The following is a 23,698-nucleotide window of genomic DNA, read 5'->3' on the forward strand; positions in this document are numbered from 1 at the left end:
AGTTATTGTATATATTTGAAATAGCAATGTTTAGCAAATTGTTAAGATAAGTTTTGAAACCACAGTGTCATGACCATATATTTGAACACCTCACTAGCATGACTAGTGGGGGTAATTAGTTTCGAATTTTGATTCCTTCTCTGGAGAAGTGTTGAGGTGTGCCAGAAGAAGAGGATTTGAATGGATATCCATATATTTGAGCTAGCTAGCCTTGTGATGTGACTTCTCTTTAGCCTCTGGCTATTGAGATTATATTTGTTTCGAATGGCATGATCTAACTGTGGGTTTTATGAAATGTGTTTGATACTTCGAAATGAAATTGTTTGGAATAAAATCTCATAATTCATGTTTTGTGTTTAACTCATATGCTCAGTTCAATTTTTGAATAAATGTGATTTAAATCATGCATAAAGATTATTTAGTATGTTGTGCACCACTGAGTTCTAGTACTCAGCGATAGCTGTTATAACTGTCGCAGATAGAGAGACTAGAGGAGCAGCAGACTGAGCTACTGAGGATTGAGGATCTATCAGCTTAAAGTTATCGGGTATAATTTATACCCTAACTGTAAATATTTCTTTTGATGTATGTAATGCACATAAATGTATGGACATGTAAATTCAATCTTGAGCAGCTTGTATAAAGCTTGTGTAAAATTTGTAATAAATTTTAGTTGAATTTCCCTTAATGTAAATTTTGTAAGGATGTATATAAATTGTTTTGTCGTTAATGAATTATGAATGGAACTATTTTATTTAATTTGAATAAAATGGATTGCTAGTATTTTGATGATCATTGGATAGTGGATCTGAAATTTGAAAGTTGATAAATGTGTTGAAAAATTGATTGAGATTGAGTATGAATTTGAAGTAATGGTTGAAAAATTATTGGAAGTGCTTTTTTTTTTTCAGGTATTTGACGAACTGTTTTCTCAAAATACAGACGGAACTCTGTCAAAATTTTTATAAAATTTGCGAAAAAATAAAATGGGCAAAAAATATTAACTAGTTTTAATTTTAACTAAATGTTTTAAATACCTATTAGAAAATGCTCACCACTTGTTAAAAATAAGAAAATTATTTTAAAATCCCTTGTAGGGTACTTAATGAGTTATCGGTAGGTGAAGTTCGGTAGTTCATTAGGTATTCTACGGGATCATGTTATGCCTTACAGAGGGGTAAGGTGTGACATGTGCATTTTTTTTCAACTTCTTGCTCTAGGATATGTTCTTCAACATGTGAATGCTCAAGACTCAAATCTTCAGGTTCTTCAATCTTAGGTTCTTCAGGTTGCTCATTTTCAATTTCATCTTCAACCTCAAGTAGCTATTCAAATTCAAGCTTCTCTTGTTGTTGGCTTGCTTTTCAAGAACTTTTGCCTTTATATTTTCAATACTTTTCATTGTATCAACTGTTCTCTCAATTGGAATAAATGTGCTTCTTTCCATGCTTTAAATTCTTCAAGTTCTTTATCCTTAACTTATTGATGAGTCTGTTGATCATGATATTCATTCTTACATTCTTCAAATATTTTCTCCCTATATTGCAAGATTAGTTGAATATCTCAATACTCATCAAGTAACCACAAGGAGCATAGTTAGGACCTCCATACAAATCAATCAAATAACATACTTCATCAAGTTGTTCATAATAATCATCAATTTATCTTGTATTCTTTGAATTGCATCCCATAACTCATCTTGAATCTTATAATCATCAATATCATCTTGTACTCTTTCTGTCCACATTATGATTTCAAATTAAGAAAGCATACTTCATTGAAGAAAACTGAAATTTTAGCAAAGTAGGAGTCAATTTCATCAGATAAAAAAATCTAATAGATTCCTTGACTTGACCCAATGGATTTTGCAGCTAGGAAGTCAAACAACAGTTCCGACAACAGAGATTGGCAGACTAGCGATTGGATAAGGTTGGGAAGGGTCAGATGCTAGAGAAATCTAGAAAACTTGTAGGTCTAGATTCGGGTCAAGATCTGACCCAGTCAGATTTTCTTTTTCTAGAAAGGTGCAAGTGATAGGAAAGGCACTGAAAGGGTTGCTTGGATGTTGCTGGTGGATTGGCCGTGGTGGTGCCTGGGTTTGATGGTCGGATGGTGGGGTATGGTGAGGGGTGGGGTGCATGCTAGGTTGCCCTATTTCTCAAAGCTTTCTATTTTCTATTTGGCTTTTTTTTTAATAGTAAACAAGACATAAAATTTTGGACAAAAAGTAAAGGGAAATTTTGAGGGCATAGTGGAAGGACTAAAAGTTTGCGGAAGCTTATGGAAATTCAGATTAAATTTAGGCTCTAATTCTCTAAAATATTATTGATTGCATAAAATTTTCATAATAAAACTTGTCTAATAACAATAAAAACCCTACGTGTCATTTATAGAATTAGGAATCCCAATCACTTTAGGATTTTAGAATTCTAATTCAATCCTAATTAGGAAATACTAAATTAAACCGAAATAAAGTAGGAAATCATAAAATTCCTAAATAATAAACTTAATAAGAATAAAATTCCTAAACAATAGAACTCTTAAATTTCCTAATTTTACATAGAATATAATTCCTAAATTATATTAGGAATATCATCTTCCTATTCAGCATTATCCTCTCCCACCAAAAAAAAAAATCATTAATGATTTAAAACTTACAAATATGGAAGAACTCGAACACCCCTTACTCCCATCAACTTCATACTATTCATAATTTTTTTTTCTTTTTATAAAGAAAAGGAAGGTCAGACAATGCTACAATCATCCACATAATTCTATAATCACATATTCAAATGGAACTCTTTAGTGCTACGAGTCAAAGGAATTCAGTCTTGAGCTGAGTCAAAATCCTCTAAACCAAAAAATGAGGCATATCTTAGACAATCCATATGCTTCTCACATAAGATGGGAAATGTTCTGAATTTATGCACCAATAACACTAATGAAACAGGTACTCAGAGAGTAATGTTGAGATGTATGTTGGACATTACACTGAAACACAAAACTCAAGAGTTCTTAAAACGCTTAATAGGTTATAGTTACACTTGCACCATAAAAGAGTAATCATACCTTGATTTCAAAGCTAGAATCTAATTTTTGGAAATGCCTAACAAACAAAATTGCCACTGAACTAATTGAGAAAAATCTATCACAATTCACACCCATGACCACCTTTTTCGACCTATTGAACCCTTATAATATTTATTTTTTCCTATTTTTCACCCTCATGCTTTATTTTTATAAGTAATAAGCATGAGAAAATCTCATACTTAAACTCACCTTGGCCATAGTAAAAAATGTTCTCAAGACTTGCAAAAACAAAATCTCTTTACCTTAAACTGTACAAAAATTGAAGAACTATATAAAAAAAAAAAAGGTTATAGGGTACTGATAGACATAAAAGTTTCATTGCTTTTGGTAGTAGGGGTGAGCATTTGGTTCAAACCAAACCGAACCGAATCAAATCATGAAAATCAAATTACAAATTTTAGAAATTGAACCGAATCGAAATAGATGAAAAACTGAATCGAACCGAACTGCTCTATTTTGGTTTGGTTCGGTTCTGTTCAAACCGATCAGTTTTGATTTTTTATTGATTTTTTAATTTAGACTTGATTTTCAAGTTATTTGGTCTGATTTTGACCTTGGTTTGAACCTAATAACCATTAATCAATGAAATTAAATAATTTATATATATAAAATTATATATAATTCATAAATTCTCTATAAAAATAAATCAATTCAAAACTAATAAACCTATTCAGTTCGGTTCGTTTTAAACGATTTTTTTCTCTTTAAAACCTAGCCGAATCAAAATAACCGAAATTTTTATAATATAAAATCGAAAGTCCGGCTTGAGAGACACTCGCTAGCAGAGGTTGGATTAAGAGAGCTGTATAGGGGATCAGCTCCCATATATGTACTGTTTGAATAGTGTTGGATGTGTGAGTACTCAAAATTGCCTTTTTACTACTATGATGTGATTTGTATGAAATTTATGATGATGTTGCATTCCATTCCTTAGGATGCATTAGCTTTAGTTAGCTATAGAAATTATAGTTGAAATTAGTATTTTACTCTCTGAGTCAAACGCTCACTCCTGTTCATCTATTTTTTTTTAAGCTACATGAGGATTACTTATTGTGATTAACCTGCTCTTCTTCTTCGCAGGTCAATTAGTAGTATTTAGTGTATTTTGTATAATTGAGTTAAATTTTAGACTTCGCATGTGTTAGGAGCATTTTATTTAATTTGGGTCTGTAATATAATATTGTGTTGAATTTGTAAGAATATTAATTGCATGCGTGACTGGATTGGATGGGGAAGCTGAGCTCCCATTGGATTTTATAATATGATGAGTATGTGGAGGGTGAGCTGAGCTCCCCAGATGATTATATATTGTGTTTACAGGTTGGGCAAGTCAAAAACTCTCCACTGTATAGTCCATTTTATGGCCGGACTCTGTTCGGTTTAATTCTTGAAATTAGCCCCAAATGGGCCATAGGATTGGGTTGAGGAATAGTTAGGCTTACTACGGGCCTCGGGGGCTTTAGGCTAGCCCAGGTCCTAGTCCCGGTCAGGCCCATAGGTTGGGTCGTGACATGCCTAGACCTCCACCTGCATCATCATGTGTTTCTATCTCTTCCATGACAACATCAACATCCGGCTCTCCTATATTACTTCGACCAACTATATATCTAACCACCAAATGTTGAGAGGTTGTGGACCAGGAAACAATTGAAGGCTTAGAGCTCGAGTACAGTTGAGTAATGTGTGGGTGTTAACATAACTCTGGAGACCTGAGACGCTTGTTATTGTGCTGCTCAGTTCATTTAAGTGTTCCAAACATTGTAACTCCTCTACTAGCATATTATCTTCCCCTTTTTGGACCTCACAAAAACCAATGCTGTACATTTCCAAAACTTGCATTGATGATAAACTAGATATGACTCCCCTTGGAATCATATTTAGATCCATGTTATTCTCCAAGTTCAGATATTTCAGATTTACCAACATTTTCAACTTAACTGGCAATTGCCTTATCAGTGTCTTTGATATATTAAGATATTGCAATGAGTTCAATTTTGATATTTCCATCGGCAATTCCCTCATACCAGTGCCTGAGAGGTCTAGAACATTTAGTATATCCATAAATCGAAAGAAACCATCACCGATCTCCCTTAAGATGATTATCGCTTAGAAATAAAGTCAAGAGATTAGGACATCTAGGAACTTCATGGATTCTTTCAAAGGAGTTTGCCATCAAGGACATCCATTTTGATCCTTCCCATTTTCCAACCTCTGATACTTGAGTTAATTGGGCATCCGCTTCCACAAAAAACTTGTGCTTTTCTTTTCACGTTTACAGGCTATCCACAGAGCCATGTCAAGAATTACATCATGCATTTTCACACGTTAGCCTTGCTCTTCCAATAAACATGCCCCAACAAGTGAACCGATTATAGAATATGATTCATTGCGATCACCATAATTCTCACAAATCCAATAATCTACCAATTCGCGTTTGGGAATTTGAAAGTCTTCCGGAAACAAGGAACAATATAAAAAACAAGATTTAACTTTATCACTACTATCGTAACTAAATTTCAATCGTACAAATAACTCAACCTCCATATCTTGAAATACCTCATCCTCCATTACTGGTAGGCTTGAGGCAGAACTTCTTAGTGCCTTAAGAGCATGCTTCCATTCTTCCCTTGTAATTCTACTGGCCATGGCTCTACCAATGGTAATGAGAGCGATTGGCAATCCTCTACACTCTTTGGCAACATCTTGAGCCAGAGGAACAATATCAAGATCAATATCCCCAACCTTCTTTTGAAACAATGGCCAAGCTTCTTCCCAATCCAAAGGTTTCACTTCTATCATCTTTTCAGATTTCATTTGGCTGCCTACTTTGTAAGAGCGTGTTGTGCATACTATCTTGCATATGTTTTATCTTGTAGGAAAAGGAACCCCAATTTCTTCAAGGTCAACACGCTGCCATATGTCATCTAACAATAATACAAATTTCTTTCTGCTCAATACATGGAATATGTCATCCGCTTTCTTACGGAAGCTTTTCTTTTTCCATTTCTCATCAGAAATGCCAATTTTTTCCCAAATCTGCTCTTGAATCTTCTCGAGTTTCAAATCTTTAGAAGCCACAGCCCAAATCACAACATCAAAATTATTAGATATAGTGGCATATCTGTTGTTGATTAAGGAGAGTAGTTTACCGACTCCCGCCATACCGTATATGCCAACAATTCCCCCCTCATCTCCCGTGATGAAGCTCCATGCCTCGTCTAAGGCAGTTTCAGTGCCCACTGTTCGGTTAACATTTCTTACTACCACTGGTTCTGGAAGTGTCCTCTCAACCACTTCCTTAAAATCTCCTTTGGCTTTTAACGCAATCACATCTTCTAATTTTTTGACGACCCTTCCCACGAACATGTAATTGGAAATATCTCCAGCTAGCAATTTGTGAACTTGTCGTGGACCATCTCTTTCGAGCTCCTCTGCTTCGGTTATCATCGCTTCCACCATCGAAACCCACAATCGAACTTGTTGCAGAGCCTTCCTTTGTTGTCCTTCTTCTAAGTCAACCTTCCGCTTCACATCCTCCTCTGAAGCCCATAATTCTTGTCTTGCTGTCTTCAAAGCTTCGAGAACAGCTTGAAGTTGGACAGCAGGGGCCCTGATGACCACTTCTTTGAATTCACCTTCGCCCATCAAATCAACCACATGTTTGAGTAAACGCTTTTCCCAAACATGTAGGTGGACTTAAAGTTCTTGGAGCAACAGCCTGCGAGACACAATTTTTGTCTTTCTTGTGGAGCTCTGCTGAGGAGTATATTAACTTCAGTAATGGTAGCATCCGCCCTTGAAAGCCATCCTCCAACTCGATCCAGCTGCACTGTTTGTGATGTCTCCTCACTGATGACCATCCGCATCACATCGTTGCTCAACTCTCTTAATTTATCTCTTGCAGTCTAAAGTTCTTGAAGATTGTCTTCAAGCTGACATACATAAAGAGCTTGTCCAGCAATGCAATCCCAGCAAAGACCGATCAAGGCATCACTGCATTGAATTGAAAAGACGTTACCCATAGCTCATGAAGAATTGGACACAAGTGTAAAAGAATAAACGGAAGCTAAGTTGTAGAGAGAAATTTAGGGGATGGAAAATGAACTCTCCGTTTGAAAAAATGATTGGAAAGAAAGTGTGAGGAGAGAAATGGTGAGCGGAGAGAACGATGGAAATGAAATTACTTCTCTCTTGTTCGGAAAGCGAAGGGAGAACTAAAAATTGAGAGGCAAAAAGTAAAATAATTTTTTTTTTATTCATTTAATTTAATATGTTGTTGCAAAAATTAAATATAAAAATAAAATAATAAATTTAAAAATTTTCAATCAATGAGTTTAATTTTCCCTATATATTTTTCCGTCTTTCACCTAACATTTTGACTTTCTTTTTAAATGGACGTAACATTTTCACTTTTAAGGAAACTATTTAGGAAGAGAGATTATTATTTTTTTTATTAAAAATTTCCAATATTTTTTAATTTTATTAATTTTAACATAAATTATTAACCGTAAATGTTCAGCATAATAATAATAATAATAATAATACTAGTAATAATAATATTTGAATTTTTTACATTTTAATTCAATAATCTTAATTAGAATGCAAAGGCAAATACATATTCAAAAAAAAAAAAATTGTAAGAAAGAATATTTCCTCCTCTTCTTTTTCTTCTCTCTTTTTTTTTTTCTTTCTTTAAAGATAAATATACCATTTATTTAATTAAAAAATTATTATTTAATTCCTAAAATTTAATCTATATCCTGATTCTTATATTTTTAAAATTAAACTATTAAATCTTTCACTTATATTTTCTTTCAATTAAAATTAATTGTTATTAAATAAATTAAATTTTTTATTTTATAAAAGGAATTTAAGAAAAAATTTTAATTAAAATAAAGTTAATAAGAAAAAAAAATAAATTTTAATAAGTTCAACAATAAAATACATTTTTTTAAATTATAATATTTAATATTTAAGTATATTAAAATAAATTAATTTTTAGTAAAAAAATAATAATAATATATTATTATGTGAAGTAGATTTTGAAGGTTACATCTTCTCTTTATTTCCATCTCACATAATTTCAAAAGTGAGATGAGATTAAAAAAAAAAACTTTGTTTTTTTTTTTTCCCTGAGTCTTTGTTTTCCAACTTGATATAAATAAAGTTAGCGAATATGATATAAGTATTACTGATGTTGTATCAGATATATTAAAAAAAAAACAAATACAACTTGAAAATATATATATATATATATATATATATATATATATATATAAATTCTTGTGTTTATTTATTAATTTTTTTATTTTATTCTAATTTTATATTGCGCATAGGCTATTATTATCAGCACCACATATATATTACATTTTTATAATTAATTATATTAAAATTATATAATATTTCTATTAGAATATACAGTGTCATTTTTTAAAATTATTTTCAGTTTTGATTTATTCTTTATTTGTTATCAATATGGTTGGGTATAATATATTTTGTATCTAGTTATTAATTAAAAATCAAAATTATATGAAGAAAATTAGTCCAATACAATTCAGTTTTTACAATATAATTTTTTATTTTCAATTTTTTTGGTTTTTTGGTCTGATTCAAAAGAATAAAAACCAGAGACACTCATACCTTCAATGTTAAAGAAAATAAAAATAGAAAAAACACTAATAACGGTAATAATTTACATATCTATCAAATTAATTGATATATTAATATTACTCCTCTATTTATTAATACAAAAGATAATGTTTTATAATAAGAAGTCATACTTGAAATTGACATGAAATAATTTTATTTTCTTACAGACTTAATTAAAAAAAACCTGAGCATAAATACTTGGGCTGGGTTAATGGCTTAGCAAAATATTTGTCATCGTATAATTATTTTGTATTTCTAATATGTACTTTTATTTTATTTCTTTATGTTTTTTCATTATTTTTGTTAATAATATTTTCTTTTATTTTCAAAATATTATGCAACAATCATTAGTTGAAAACTGTTAGATAAAAATTTTAATATATATATATATATATATATATATATATATATATATATATATATTAATAAAACTATTCTTTTATTATATATTATTTTATTTATTTTAAATACAAAATTTATTTCATTCAAAATAAATTTCACATTTAATATAAAATATATCAAATAAAAAAATCATTTATAAATAAATTTTATTATAAAATAAAATTCATTTTATAAATAAAATAAATTCTATCATATAATTGAACCAAATAAATCTTTTTACCACTTAAATAACAAATACATTTAAAATTATTTTTTTAATCGTGATAGTTATTGAATCAGCTTGCAGTTGAGTTATTACATAGAGAAGACTGTTGATGAGCAGATTACTTGAATTACTTTATATATAATAATTTAATAAATTACTTAAATTAATTTATATTAAAATAATTGATTTTATAAAATAAAATGCAAAATATTTTTATTTTAATCCGTTTACCATTTCAAACACAACATAGCGTTTCAACTGTCCTGAATATTATGAGTGTCATGTAATCAATTTTAAAATATGACGTTTAATCCGTTTACTACGTCAAATATAACGTTTATTATTTCAAATATGGCTTATCATTTAACGGGGGTTTTCGAGGGCCATCTATATGTGATTGAATTAGCTCTTAATTACTGAGTCTTTTATTTTTATTTTTTATATAAAAAATTAATTTATCATATTAAAAATTAATTTTTTATTTAAATATATTTAAAATTTAATTACTAAAATCTTATTTTATAGTAAAAAAATAATGATTTTTTAACATTTGCAGTTAGATTAAGAAAAAGTGAATTATTTTTTTAATATATATATTATTTATAAAATTTAAAAATTATTTTTAAAAATATTTTTTATATTTAAATTTTAAGAATTTTAATAATGATAATTCCATATGATATATGTGCTTTTTTTTTTATTTTTTTTCCCTTTTATTGATATATGATAACTAATTTAGAAAATAATAAAAATAATCTATTAATTAACTTATTTTAAAATTGAAAATTAAATGATGTATTATCAAATACAAAATTATATCAATTATTATTAAAAAAAATTTAAATATTAATACTTCAAATAAAATCAACTTTTTGTTTAAATATTTTTGAATTTCAACTCTAAAAATCTTATATTATACTAAAAGATAATATTTTTTAATTAAATTTTTAATTGGATTAGAAAAAAGATTAATTAATTTTTTTTTTTTAAAATAAAAGATAAAACTTTCATTAAATTGAGGTAAAATATAAATATGAGGTATACAATTTCTTACTACTCTAATTTTGCATAAGAAAATTTAAGATAAACTAACGCAAAAGATAATTGTAATTATATCGATTTAAAGGAATTGATTGTATTGACGCAGTATTTGAGTTGGCCAATCGATAAAAAGCATATTCCACTTATTGGTAATCTAACATTGTTTGACTCCATAATTTTTTTACGAGTCCAATATGAAATTTATCAAATTTTAATATCCTCAAAATGAGAAATATGTACTATCATTATGCTCAAACCAAAATAATAAAACAAAACGCTTAATAATTCCATTATAAGAAAAAATTATTATTATTATTAACGTACTCATGTAATGAAATTATCTGTTCAGAAAATCATAATGAAGTTATCAACCCACTCTCAAGTAAGTTATGTATATTAATTTTTATGAATTTTTAAAATTGATTGGCATAATTTTAGATTTTTAGTTTTATTTAAAATTGTATTAAAGTTTAATGAATTTTAAAATATAATATTATATTAGGCGTTTGATGCGGAGAAATATAGAAATAGGAATTTCTTTTTAATTGGTGAATTTTTATGGATTTTTTTTTATTTGTGAAGAACTAGTTTATATTAAAAATGTATTTTTAGAGGAAATTAGTTTATTTTGAGTTAATAATTTTTTATTTATATATTATAATTGAACTATTATTGATTGAAATAGAAAGATGGAATTGAAATGATTCCATACTAAATTATTATTATTATTATTCAAGATATTAAAAATAAATGCTAGCTTGATCAATAGTAAGCAGTAATGTTAGTGGTTGTATGATTATATAAAATAAATTATTGATAAATTTATTATTAGATATATAAAATTCATGTTTACATATTAATTACAAATGAAAATTCTTTCATATATGAAGTGATACAAACACAAAATGCTTGCAAACAATTAAATTCAGAAATTCATAGTTTTAAAATATAAATAGGAGATCCAATCTTATATTTAAATAATAGCTAGACTTATCAGATTAGTGATTATTAATTTTAGAGTTTTAGATTGAGCTAAGGCTATCCCAAGATTAAACAGTGCATCTAAAAAATATAATATAATATAATCATGTGGATTTGTATGTAAATTTTTGTTAGAAGAAAGAATACAAGTAATGAAGAAAAGGATTGTGTATTTGTCTGTGTCTCATTTACAGAGATATTACATCTATTTATACATGAGAATATGAACTAATTTGGACAAGAATAATAATTGCTATAATTATGCTACACAAATCTCCTATAATCATCTTGATTCTTTGTAATTATGTTACACAAATCTCCTATAATCATCTCGATTCTTGTAATTATGCTAACACCCCCTCAAACTCAAGGTGGTAGCACAGTGCCAACTTGAGTTTGCTTAAGAGATCCCGAAGCGAGCGGAGGATGCGTTTTGGTGAATATATCGGTTTGGTGAGAGGAGATAGGAATCAAACATATGGTGCCATGAGCAACATGATGACGTACAAAATGACAATCAATTTCGATGTGTTTGGTACGCTCATGAAATACATCATTATGAGAAATCTGTATGGCACTTCTATTATCGCAATGAAGTATTGTGGCAGAAGAATGAGTGACACCCAAATCAGTTAATAACCACCGTAACCAAAGTAATTCGATGTAGCATCGCGAAGAGCACGATATTCAGATTACGTGCTAGAACGCGTGCAACAACGGTTTGCTTTTGCTACGCCAAGAGATAAGAGAATTACCCAAGAAGAAACAATAACTTGTAGAGCGACGATCCGTCAAATCACCACCCAATCAGATCGAGTAGCCAGATAATACGAGGGAGGCGGTAGCGGTAAAGTGCAAACCATTAAATTGAGTGCCTTTGATATAACGAAGGATTGGCATCGCAGAGAAATGAGTTGAGCGAGGAGCGGACATAATCGGTGACGGATGAACAAAGATATGAGATATCGTGTCGAGTAATCGTGAGATAAACAAGACTCCCGACAAGTCATCGATATAAAGTAGGATCATCAAGAGGAGTGCCATCAAGAGGTGTAAGTTTGCAATTGAGCTCCAATGGGGTTGATCTTGTTTGCTATCGATGATGCACGCCGAGAAAGTAAGTCGGATGCATACTTGGCTTGAGATAGATAATAGCCATCGAATTTTGAGAAACTTCAAGGCCCAAAAATAGTCGAGAACCTGTGTCTTTCATTTCAAAATGTTGATTGAGATAATGTTGTAACTCTAAAATACCGATGAATCATCTCTGTTATTATCATATCATCAACATAAAGCGTAGAAGAACAATACCATCGCTCGACGAGTGAATAATGCGAATCATGTGGACTAGAGAGAAAACCAAGTTGAGCAAGAGTGGAACTAAATTTGGCAAACCAGGCCCAGGAGCTTGTTTTAATCCATATAAGGCTCTTGAAGTTTGCAAACCTTATGAGAATGATAACCAGGAGGAGGATGCATATAAACCTCTTCGTTAAATCACCATGAAGAAAAGCATTTTTAACATCCATCCGAAAAGTTTCCATTTACATCGCAATAGCTAAGAGATCGAATAGATGTTAATCGCCATCGAGCAAAAGTTTCCTCATAGTCGATACCATACTCTTGAGTGTACTTTGGCTACTAAGCGAGCTTTGTAGCGTTCAATATTTACATCATAACTAGTCTTGATTTTGTAAATCCATTTGCAACCAATAGGAGTCTTGTTTGGTTGAAGATCAACTAAATCCCAAGTATGAGTTTTCTCTAAAGCCTGAAGTTCATCAGTCATAGCTTGTCGCCAAAGAGGTCGATTGCCTCTCACGATAAGAATGAGGCTCATGAAGGGTTGCAATAGTAGAGTAACAATGAAAATCAGAAAAGATAATGAGGAGTTTCTCTTACACGGGTAGACGACGAAGAGTAGTGCTAGGAGGAGATGCAGCAGTATCTGGATCAACAAGCGGTCGATTCAACGAGGCAGTGTAGTTGGGCTAATATTGAGCACATCACAATCACCGATCGGGACTTGGAACAGCGACTCTTTGAGGAGTCGGTGAAATAGAGAAGTCGATGACAGTGATGAAATTTGGAAAGAGAAGAGAACATAGTATTTTCCCAAAGGTAACATGACGAGATGCGTAACTTATTAGAAACAGATCCCAACAACGATACCCTTTGTGTTCAATGCCATAACCAAGAAAACAACATAGAGCACGGGTTCTAATTTGGTATGTTCATGAGGTTGTAAAAGAACAAAGAAACACATCCAAAGGTTTAAGGATGGAATAGTCAGAGGTTGTCCAAACAACTTTTCAAAAGGAGATAAATTATGAAGAACCAAGGTAGGAAGACGATTAATAACATAAACAACATGAAAAGTCGCTTCTCCCCAAAATTTTTACGGACATGAGGCGAAAGAAGAAGAGTACGCAGAATCAAGAATATGGCGATGCTTGCGCTCGCCATTCTGTTGAGAGGTGTGAGGACAAGAACGTTGAACAACGGTGCCTTGTTGACTAAGAAACAAGCAAAGAAGAATCCGATATTCCATGGCATTTATCTGTCATTGGAGAATTTTAATGTCACAAGAGAATCGAGTTTTAATCATTTTTGCAAATGTGATGTAAATTTGTGATAACTCGGATCGATGTTTCAAAAATATATCCAAGTAAACCGAGAATAATCATCAATAAATATTACAAAATAACGAAAACCATTTATTGAAGAAATAGGAGAAGGACCCCAAATGTCGAATGAATTAAACCAAAGGAAGTGTTCAAGTAGTATTATTATGGGAAAAAGATAATGCAGTTGTTTTGCAAGTGACAATTTAAACAATTAAATGACTCAAACTTAGTAGATCCTAATAATCCACGAAATTAAAGGTTGAATTTTCTTGGTAGAAGCATGACCAAGACGAAGATGCCATTGGTGAATGGAGGAATTAGGGATTGTAGTCGCAGACACAAATCTCGAGGAAGATGTAAAGATGTAAGCTCAAATAATCGACCCACTCTGCGACCCTCCCCAGAATCTCCCGTTTGTGGATCTGTGCTGGACACCATGGTGAGAAAATAACATTTAGTCCTTTTTCACACCATCAGAAATAAGATTGAGTGCCAAATTAGGGATATAATAGGTGTCGGGAGATGAAGATTTGAGGTAGACACATGACCAGTATGTGTGATGTTCATTTAGTACCATTTGCAGTATGGATTGGTGGTAAGGAAGACAGTTTTGCAGAAGACAAGAATTTAAGATTAGTGGTCATATGATTACAACATGCGAGTCAAAAGCCAATAAGAATACCGGAGTGGCAGACATGGCAGCAGGAGAATTAGAAGAGATAACCTGTTTGAATAGTGCCTCAAGATCACTCATGGTGATGGCAGTAGAGCCCTCAGTAGCAGTAATAGCAGTGACAGAGGAAGATCCAAGCTTTGAGACATTCTTGAATTTAGAATGCCCTCCTTTTGATATTGGAGGGCGTGTGGGACAATGTTCAAGAATATGACCGTAACCATGACAATATCTGCATTTTATGGTAGGACAATATGCAAAAGCATGACCAATTTGATTACAATTCTTACGAGTTGATTGCCGATTTACGATGTGAGGATCGAGTAGTTGCAAGAGCAGCTTCAAATTGAGGAGTTTTATCCAAACCGCAGAGTCTCTTCAAAATAATCTCTGAATAGCGCTTCAATGATGGGAGTGGATTTCGATGTAGCGACGTTCGAGCGGCCTCATATTGATCGAAGAGCCATTAGAACTTGAATGAGATGAAGATGATCTTCATGATTTTGGCTCGAGATATTTGATTCCAAATAGGTTGGACCGGGCAAGAAAATCATTCACGCAGTTGACCGCTTCTTGTTTGATTATGAAGAGTAGTTCACAATCGATAATAGTGGGCAAGTCCGGTGATACGATATCGACAGCCAAATCCCATTTCTTTGCGAGTCATAATTAGCAAATCCGGATGTGGATGGGCGAGAGGTATTGCGAAACGGTGATGATCCGATGATTTTACTATCCCAATCCTCAAGAGTCGCCAAATTTTGCATCGGTTTCATCGTTCTCTGTCGGCGTAGTGATATCTCCGGTAACAATACGCCAAAGCTTGCGACCTATCAAAACTTTTCATTCCTTGAACCCAAAGATTATAGTTGGAACCAGCCGAACGTTGCAATAGGTTTTGAAATATCGATTTCTCCATTGATAACAAGATGAGGAGAAAAAAATGGTATAATAATAGTATGAAAGAATGAACAGCAGGTTGTAGAGAGAGAGATTCCAAAAACTAGAAATAACAGTTTTATGGCACTGATACCATGTTAGAAGAAAGAATACAAGTAATGAAGAAAGGATTGTGTATTTCTATGTGTCTCATTTACAGATATATTACATCTATTTATACATGAGAATATGAACTAATTTGGACAAGAATAATAATTGCTATAATTATGCTACACAAATCTCCTATAATCATCTGATTGTTTGTATTATGTTACACAAATCTCCTATAATCATGCCGATTGTGTTAGCATAATTACAAAGAATCACATGATTATAGGAGATTTGTGTAACATAATTACAAAGAATCACATGATTATAGGAGATTTGTGTAGCATAATTATAGCAATTATTATTCTTGTCCAAATTAGTTCATATTCTCATGTATAAATAGATGTAATATCTCTGTAAATGAGACATGCATAAATACACAATCCTTTTCTTCATTACTTGTATTCTTTCTTCTAACATGGTATCGTGAGCCATAAAACTTTTATTTCTAGTTTTGGGGTCTCTCGCTCTCTCTACAACCTGCTCGTTCATTCTTTCATACCTATTATTATACCATTTTTTTTCTCCTCATCTTGTTATCAATGGAGAAATCTGATATTTCAAAACCTATTGCAACAGTTCTGACTGGTTCCAACTATAATCTTTGGGTTCAAGGAATGAAAAGTTTTTTGATAGGTCGCAAGCTTTGGCGTATTGTTACCGAAGATATCACTACGCCGACAAGAGAGAACGATGAAACTGATGCAAAATTTGTCGACCGCCTTGAGGATTGGGATAGTAAAAATCATCGATCATCACCGTTTCGCAATACCGCCTCGCCCATCCACATCCGGCTTGCTAATTATGACTCGCAAAAGAAATCGGGATTTTGGCTAATCGATATCGCATCAATCGGACTTGCCCACTATTATCGCTTGTGGACTACTCTTCATAATCAAACAAGAAGCAGTCAACTGCGGAATGATTTTCTTGCCTGTGTCCAACCTATTTGGAATCAAATATCTCGTGCCAAAATCGTTGAAGATCATCTTCATCTCATTCAAGTTCTAATGGCTCTTCGATCGTAATATGAGGCCGCTCGAGCGCCCTCGCTACATCGAAATCCACTCCCATCATTGGAAACCGCTATTCAAGAGATTATTTTGAAGAGACTCGCCCGCTTTGATAAAACTCCTCAATTTGAAGTCGCTCTGCAACTACTCGATCCTCACATCGTAAACTGCAATCAACTCGTAAGAATTGTAATCAAATTGGTCATGCTTTTGCATATTGTCCTACCATAAAATGCGATATTGTCATGGTTACGGCCATATTCTTGAACATTGTCCCACACGCCTCCAAGATCAAAAGGAGGGCATTCTAAATTCAAGAATGTCTCAAAGCCCGGATCTTCCTCTCACATCGCTGTTGTCGCATCGAGGGCTCTACCGCCATCACCATGAGTGATCTTGAGGCACTATTCAAACAGTTATCTCTTCTAATTCTCCCGCCGCCATGTCCGCCACTCCGGTAATTCTTATTGGCTTTTGACTGCATGTTGTAATCATATGACCACTAATCTTAAATTCTTGTCTTCTCAGAAACTCAGATCTTCCTTACCACCAATCCATACTGCAAATGGTACTAAAATGAACATCACACATGCTGGTCATGTGTCTACCTCAAATCTTCATCTCCCTGACACCTATTATATCCCTAATTTGGCACTCAATCTTATTTCTGTTGGTCAATTGTGTGAAAAGGACTAAATGTTATTTTTTCTCACCATGGTGTCCAGTACAGATCCACAAACGGACAGATTCTTGGGGAGGGTCGCAGAGTGGGTCGATTATTTGAGCTTACATCTTTACATCTTCCTCGAGATTTGTGTCTCAGCTACAATCCCTAATTCCTCCATTCACCAATGGCATCTTCGCCTTGGTCATGCTTCTACCAAGAAAATTCAACCTTTAATTTCTCGTGGATTATTAGGATCTACTAAGTTTGAGTCATTTAATTGTTTAAATTGTCACTTGCAAAACAACCTCGCATTATCTTTTTCCCATAATAATACTACTGCATACACTCCTTTGGTTTAATTCATTCGACATTTGGGGTCCTTCTCCTATTTCTTCAATAAATGGTTTTCGTTATTTTGTAATATTTATTGATGATTATTCTCGCTTTACTTGGATATATTTTTTGAAACATCGATCCGAGTTATCACAAATTTACATCACATTTGCAAAAATGATTAAAACTCGCTTCTCTTGTGACATTAAAATTCTCCAATGCATACAATGCCATGGAATATCGGATTCTTCTTTGCTTCGCTTAGTCAACAAGGCACCGTTGTTCAACGTTCTTGTCCTCACACCTCTCAACAGAATGGGCGAGCCAACGCAAGCATCGCCATATTCTTGATTCTCAGACGACTTTCTTCTTTCTCGCCATGTCCGTAAAAATTTTGGGGAGAAGCAGCTTTTCATGTCGCTTATGTTATTAATCGCCTTCCTACCTTGGTTCTTCATAATTTATCTCCTTTGAAAAGTTGTTTGACAACCTCCGACTATTCCATCCTTAAACCTTTGGATGTGTTTCTTTGTTCTTTACAACCTCATGAACATACCAAATTAGAACCCCGTGCTCGCCTATGTTGTTTTCTTGGTTATGGCATTGAACACAAAGGGTATCGTTGTTGGGATCCTGCTTTCTAATAAGTTACGATCTCTCACATGTTACCTTTTGGGAAAATACTATGTTCTCTTCTCTTTCCAAATTTCATCACTCAATACATCGACTTCTATTTTTCACCGACTCTCCAAAGAGTCGTTTCCAAGTCCCGATCCAGTGATTGTGATGTGCTCAATATTAGCCCAACTACACCGCCTCGTTGAATCAAAGACCAGCTTGTTGATCCAAAGACTGCTACCGCATCTCCTCCTAGCACTACTCTTCGTCGTTTCTACCCGTGTAAGAGAAACTCCTCATTATCTTTCCGATTTTCATTGTTACTCTACTATTGCAACCCTTCATGAGCCTCATTCTTATCGTGGAGGCATCGACTCTTTGGCAGCAAGCTATGACCGATGAACTTCGTGCTTTAGAGAAAACTCATACTTGGGATTTAGTTGATCTTCCACCAAACAAGACTCCTATTGGTTGCAAATGGATTTATAAAATCAAGACCCGCTCGATGGAACTATTGAACGCTACAAAGCTCGCTTAGTAGCCAAAGGGTACACTCAAGAGTATGGTATCGACTATGAGGAAACTTTTGCTCCAAAGGGTCCCGATTAACATCTATTCGCAGCCTCTTAGCTATTGCTGCAGTCAGAATGGAAACTTTTCCAGAAGGATGTCAAAAATGCTTTTCTTCATAGTAATTTAATAGAAGAGGTATATATGCATCCTCCTCCAGGATATCATTCTACTCAAAAGGTTTGCAAACTTCTGCGAGACATATATTGATTAAAACAAGCTCCTGTGGCCTGGTTTGCCAAATTTAGTTCCACTCTTGCTCAACTTGGTTTTCTCTAGTCCACATGATTCTCAGATTATTCACTCGCCGAACCGACAAAGTGGTATTGTTCTTCTGCTGCTTTATGTTGATGATATGATAATAACAGGAGATGATTCATCTGGTATTTTAGAGTTACAACATTATCTCAAACAACATTTTGAAATGAAAGACCTGGGTTCTCTAAGCTATTTATTGGGCCTTGAAGTTTCTCAAAATTCTGATGCATATTATCTATCTCATGCCAAGTTTGCATGCGACTTACTTTCTCGAGCATGAATCAATGATAGCAAAACAGTTTCAACACCTTTGGAGCTAAATTGCAAACTTACACATCTTGTTGGCACTCCTTGATGATCCTACTTTATATCGACAAATTTGTCGGAGTCTTGTTTATCTCACGCTACTCGACCGATATTTCATATGTCGCTCATCCGTCACCGCTTTATGTCCGCTTCCGCCAACTCATTTCTCAGCATTTCAATCCTTCGTTTTATCAAAGGAACTCTTTTACATGGTTTGCAGTTTTCCGCTACCTCATCCCTAGTATTATCCGCTACTGATGTCGACAATGGGTGATCCGGCTGCATCGCCGCTTCTACAATCGTTATTGTTTCTTCTGTAATTCTCTTATCTCTTGGCGAGCAAAAGCAACCGTTGTTGCACGCTCTAGCACGTAACTGAATATCGTGCTCTTGCCGATGCTACATCCGAATTACTTTGGTTACGGTGGTTATTAATCGATTTGGGTGTCACTCATTCTTCTCGCCACAATACTTCATTGCGATAATAGAAGTGCCATACGCATTTCTCATAATGATGTATTTCATGAGCGTATCAAACACATCGAAATTGATTGTCATTTTGTACGCCATCATGTTGCTCATGGCACCATATGTTTGATTCCTATCTCCTCCGCCACCAAACCGATATATTCACCAAAACGCATCCTCCCGCCGCCAGATCTCTTAAGCAAACTCAAGTTGGCACTGTATACCACCTTGAGTTTGAGGGGGTGTTAGCATAATTACAAAGAATCAAGATGATTATAGGAGATTTGTGTAACATAATTACAAAGAATCAAGATGATTATAGGAGATTTGTGTAGTATAATTATAGCAATTATTATTCTTGTCCAAATTAGTTCATATTCTCATGTATAAATAGATGTAATATCTCTCAGAATGAGACATGCATAAATACACAATCCTTTTCTTCATTACTTGTATTCTTTCTTCTAACAATTATTTGTGTAATTATGCTAACAATTTTCAAGATTTCAAGTGAAGAAGGTTAATTTCTCAAACCAGAGGCAAAGGTTACAATAAGCTTTTGATTATAGAAAATAAAGAGCACAAATATACATGGAATATATGTATCTAAGGACCCATCCCTAAAATGATATGCAAAATTCAGACCAAACATAAAATGAGCTTATACTAAGCAAACTCAACTTTAATTTCAGTCGAAGGCATTGATCGGGCACAAACTCAAGAAAATATCTCAAAATAAAATCAAAGCAAAAAGCTACGCATGCAAGAATGAAAATGCGCAAGAATTGCACCCGATACTTGAGTACCAAAATCACTCCATTTGGTCAGAACACATCCACCAACACAAAGATCCAAAGCCAAATGCAAGATTTGCTCACAAAGACTATTCCATAGTTTGCCACCATTCCCGCCAAAAAAAAAAATTGCATTAGAAATCACAGTCAACAATAATTTTGAAAGCCTTTAAGCGTTTGATGCAAGATATAATATGATCAAAATATGTGAATACGAAATAATACAAAGTTGAAAATGAAAACCAATTACCAAAGAGAGCGAGAATGCACAAAGCACGGTAGAAAGGTAGTTTTAGTAGAATCATCCTCCCATTCAACATCTTTCCACCATTGTTCCTCTGCTCTAATCTCAACTTTGCCTCCATTTGCGCTGCTCGAGTTTAATGGCAGCTTCTTAAGCTGTGGGCATTTATTTACTTCGATTTTTCTAGAGAGGGAAAGGACAAGGCTTTGGGATATATGCTTTTCAGTTGTGGTAAATAATCCAAACTGAGCACTTGGAGTTTAAAAAATGGGTTAAAATTTTCATCCCCAACTTGAACATCATCTAACTTTTCAACACTTATTATCTCTTCTATATGCCCGTTCACTTGCACATTGAAACACGTCAAATTTGGAGCTAGAATAACCCATGTCAGATCCCTCAATCCGAGGTCTCGCACTAAAGTCAATGTATGAAGGCTATTAAAGTATGTCTTCCTTGAGATCATTGAGTTGCCTAGACCTCCACCTGCATCATGTGCTTCTATCTCTTCCATTACAAAATTGACTCCCAACTCTACTGAAATACTTCCATCAATTATAACCATATCTTCTAGATTCTTCATATTTGCCAACCACCAAATGTTGAGAGATTGTGGACTTCGAAACAAATTAAGAAATAGAGCTCGAGTACGCTTGAGTAATGTGTGGGCGTTGACATAACTCTGGAGACCTGAGACACTTCTTATTGTACTGCTCAATTCATTCAAGTGTTCCAAACATTGTAGCTCCTCTATTAGCATGTTCTCTTCCCACAATATATTATCTTCCAATTTTCCGACACAAATAGAACCAACGCTGTACATTTTCAAAACTTGCAATGATGATAAATTGGATATGACTCCCCTTAGAATTATATCTAGATCGATGTTATTTTCCAAGTTCAGATATTTCAGATTTACCAACATTTTCAACTCAACTGGCAATTGCTTTATCAGCGTCCTTGACAGATTAAGATATTGCAATGAGTTCAATTTTGATATTCCCATCGGCAATTCCCTTATACAATTGCCTGAGAGGTCCAGAACATTTAGTATATCCATAAATTGAAAGAAACCATCACCGATCTCCTTAAAAGACGATTATCGTTGAGAAATAAAGTCAAGAGATCAGGACATCTAGGAACTTCATGGATTCTTTCAAAGGAGTTCGCCATCAGGGACATCCGTTTTGATCCTTCCCATGTTCCAACCTCTGATACTTGAGTTAATTGGGCACCCACTTCCACAAAAAACTTGTGCTTTTCTTTTTCATATTTACATGCTATCCACAGAGCCATGTCACGAATCACATCATGCATTTTCACATGTTCGCCTTGCTCTTCCAATAAACATGCCCCAACAAGTGAACAGATTATAGAATATGACTCATTGCGATCACCAAAATTCTCACAAATCCAATAATCTACCAATCTACCTTTGTGAATTTCAAAGTCTTCCGGAAATAAGGAACAATATAAGAAATAAGATTTAACTTTATCACTACTCAGACTATCATAACTAAATTTCAATCGTACAAATACCTCAACCTCCATATCTTGAAATACCTCATCCTCCATGCCTGGTAAGCTTGAGGCAGAACTTCTTAGTACCTTAAGAGCACGCTTCCATTCTTCCTTCGTAATTTTACTGGCCATGGCTCTACCAATGGTAATGAGTGCGATTGGCAACCCACTACACTCTTTAGCAACATCTTGAGCCAGAGGAACAATATCAAAATCAATATCCCCAACCTTCTTCTGAAACAACGCCCAAGCTTCTTCCCAAGCCAAAGGTTCTACTTTTATCATCTTTTCAGCTTCCATTAGCCCGACTACTCCGTAAGAGCGTGTTGTGAATACTATCTTGCATCTGTTTTCTCTTGCAGGCAGAGGAACCCCAATCTCTACAAGGTCAACTCGCCGCCGTATGTCATCTAACAATAATACTTTCTTTCTACTCAGTACATGAAATATGTCATCTGCTTTCTCACGGAGGCTTTTCTTTTCCCATTTCTCATCCAAAAAGCCAATTCTTTTCCAAATCTGCTCTTGAATCTTCTCAGGTTTCAAATCTTTAGAAACCACAGCCGAAATCACAACATCAAAATTATTAGATATAGTGGCAAATCTGTTGTTGATTTTAGTAAGAAGAGTAGTTTTACCGACTCCCCCCATACCGTATATGCCAACAATTCTCACCTCATCTCCCGTGATGTAGCTCCATGCCTCGTCTAAGGTAGTTTCAGTGCCCAATGTTGGATTAACATTTCCTACTACCACTGGTTCTGGAAGTGTCCTCTCAACCACTTCCTTAAAATCTCCTTCGCTCATCAAACGAACCACATGTTTGAGGCTTCTGGAAACGCTTTTCCCAAACATGTAGGTGGACTTACAGTTCTTGGAGCAACAGCCTGCGAGACACAATTTCTGTCTTTCTCGCGTAGCTCTGTTGAGGAGAGAATCAACTTCAGTAATGGTAGCGTCTACCTTTGAAAGCCATCCTCCAACTTGATCCAGCCGCCTTGTTTGTGGAGTTTCCTCACTGTTGACCCTCCGCATCACATCATTGCTCAGCTCACTTAATTTATCTCTTGCAGTCCTAAGTTCTTGAAGATTGTCTTCAAGCTGACATACATAAAGAGCTTGTCCAGCAACGCAATCCCAGCAACGACCGATCAAGGCATCACCGCATTGAATTGAAAAGACGTTACCCAT

The 23,698-nt window shown here is 33.9% G+C and overlaps 2 protein-coding genes across 2 annotated transcripts; both read right to left on the bottom strand.

Annotated features, from left to right (window-relative positions):
* Nucleotides 1–5,476: 5,476 nt before the first annotated feature.
* Nucleotides 5,477–7,338, bottom strand: LOC131180251 (probable disease resistance protein At5g63020). The gene has a single exon (XM_058147860.1). The coding sequence runs from the start codon at nucleotides 6,733–6,735 to the stop codon at nucleotides 5,956–5,958; it is 780 nt and encodes a 259-aa protein (XP_058003843.1). The 5' UTR covers nucleotides 6,736–7,338; the 3' UTR covers nucleotides 5,477–5,955.
* A 14,695-nt stretch (nucleotides 7,339–22,033) lies between these two features.
* LOC131183347 (probable disease resistance protein At5g63020) lies at nucleotides 22,034–23,698 on the bottom strand. Its single transcript, XM_058154135.1, has one exon. The coding sequence runs from the start codon at nucleotides 23,696–23,698 to the stop codon at nucleotides 22,034–22,036; it is 1,665 nt and encodes a 554-aa protein (XP_058010118.1).

This window comes from Hevea brasiliensis, chromosome 1 (assembly GCF_030052815.1).
Source record: "Hevea brasiliensis isolate MT/VB/25A 57/8 chromosome 1, ASM3005281v1, whole genome shotgun sequence".
NCBI lineage: Eukaryota > Viridiplantae > Streptophyta > Magnoliopsida > Malpighiales > Euphorbiaceae > Hevea > Hevea brasiliensis.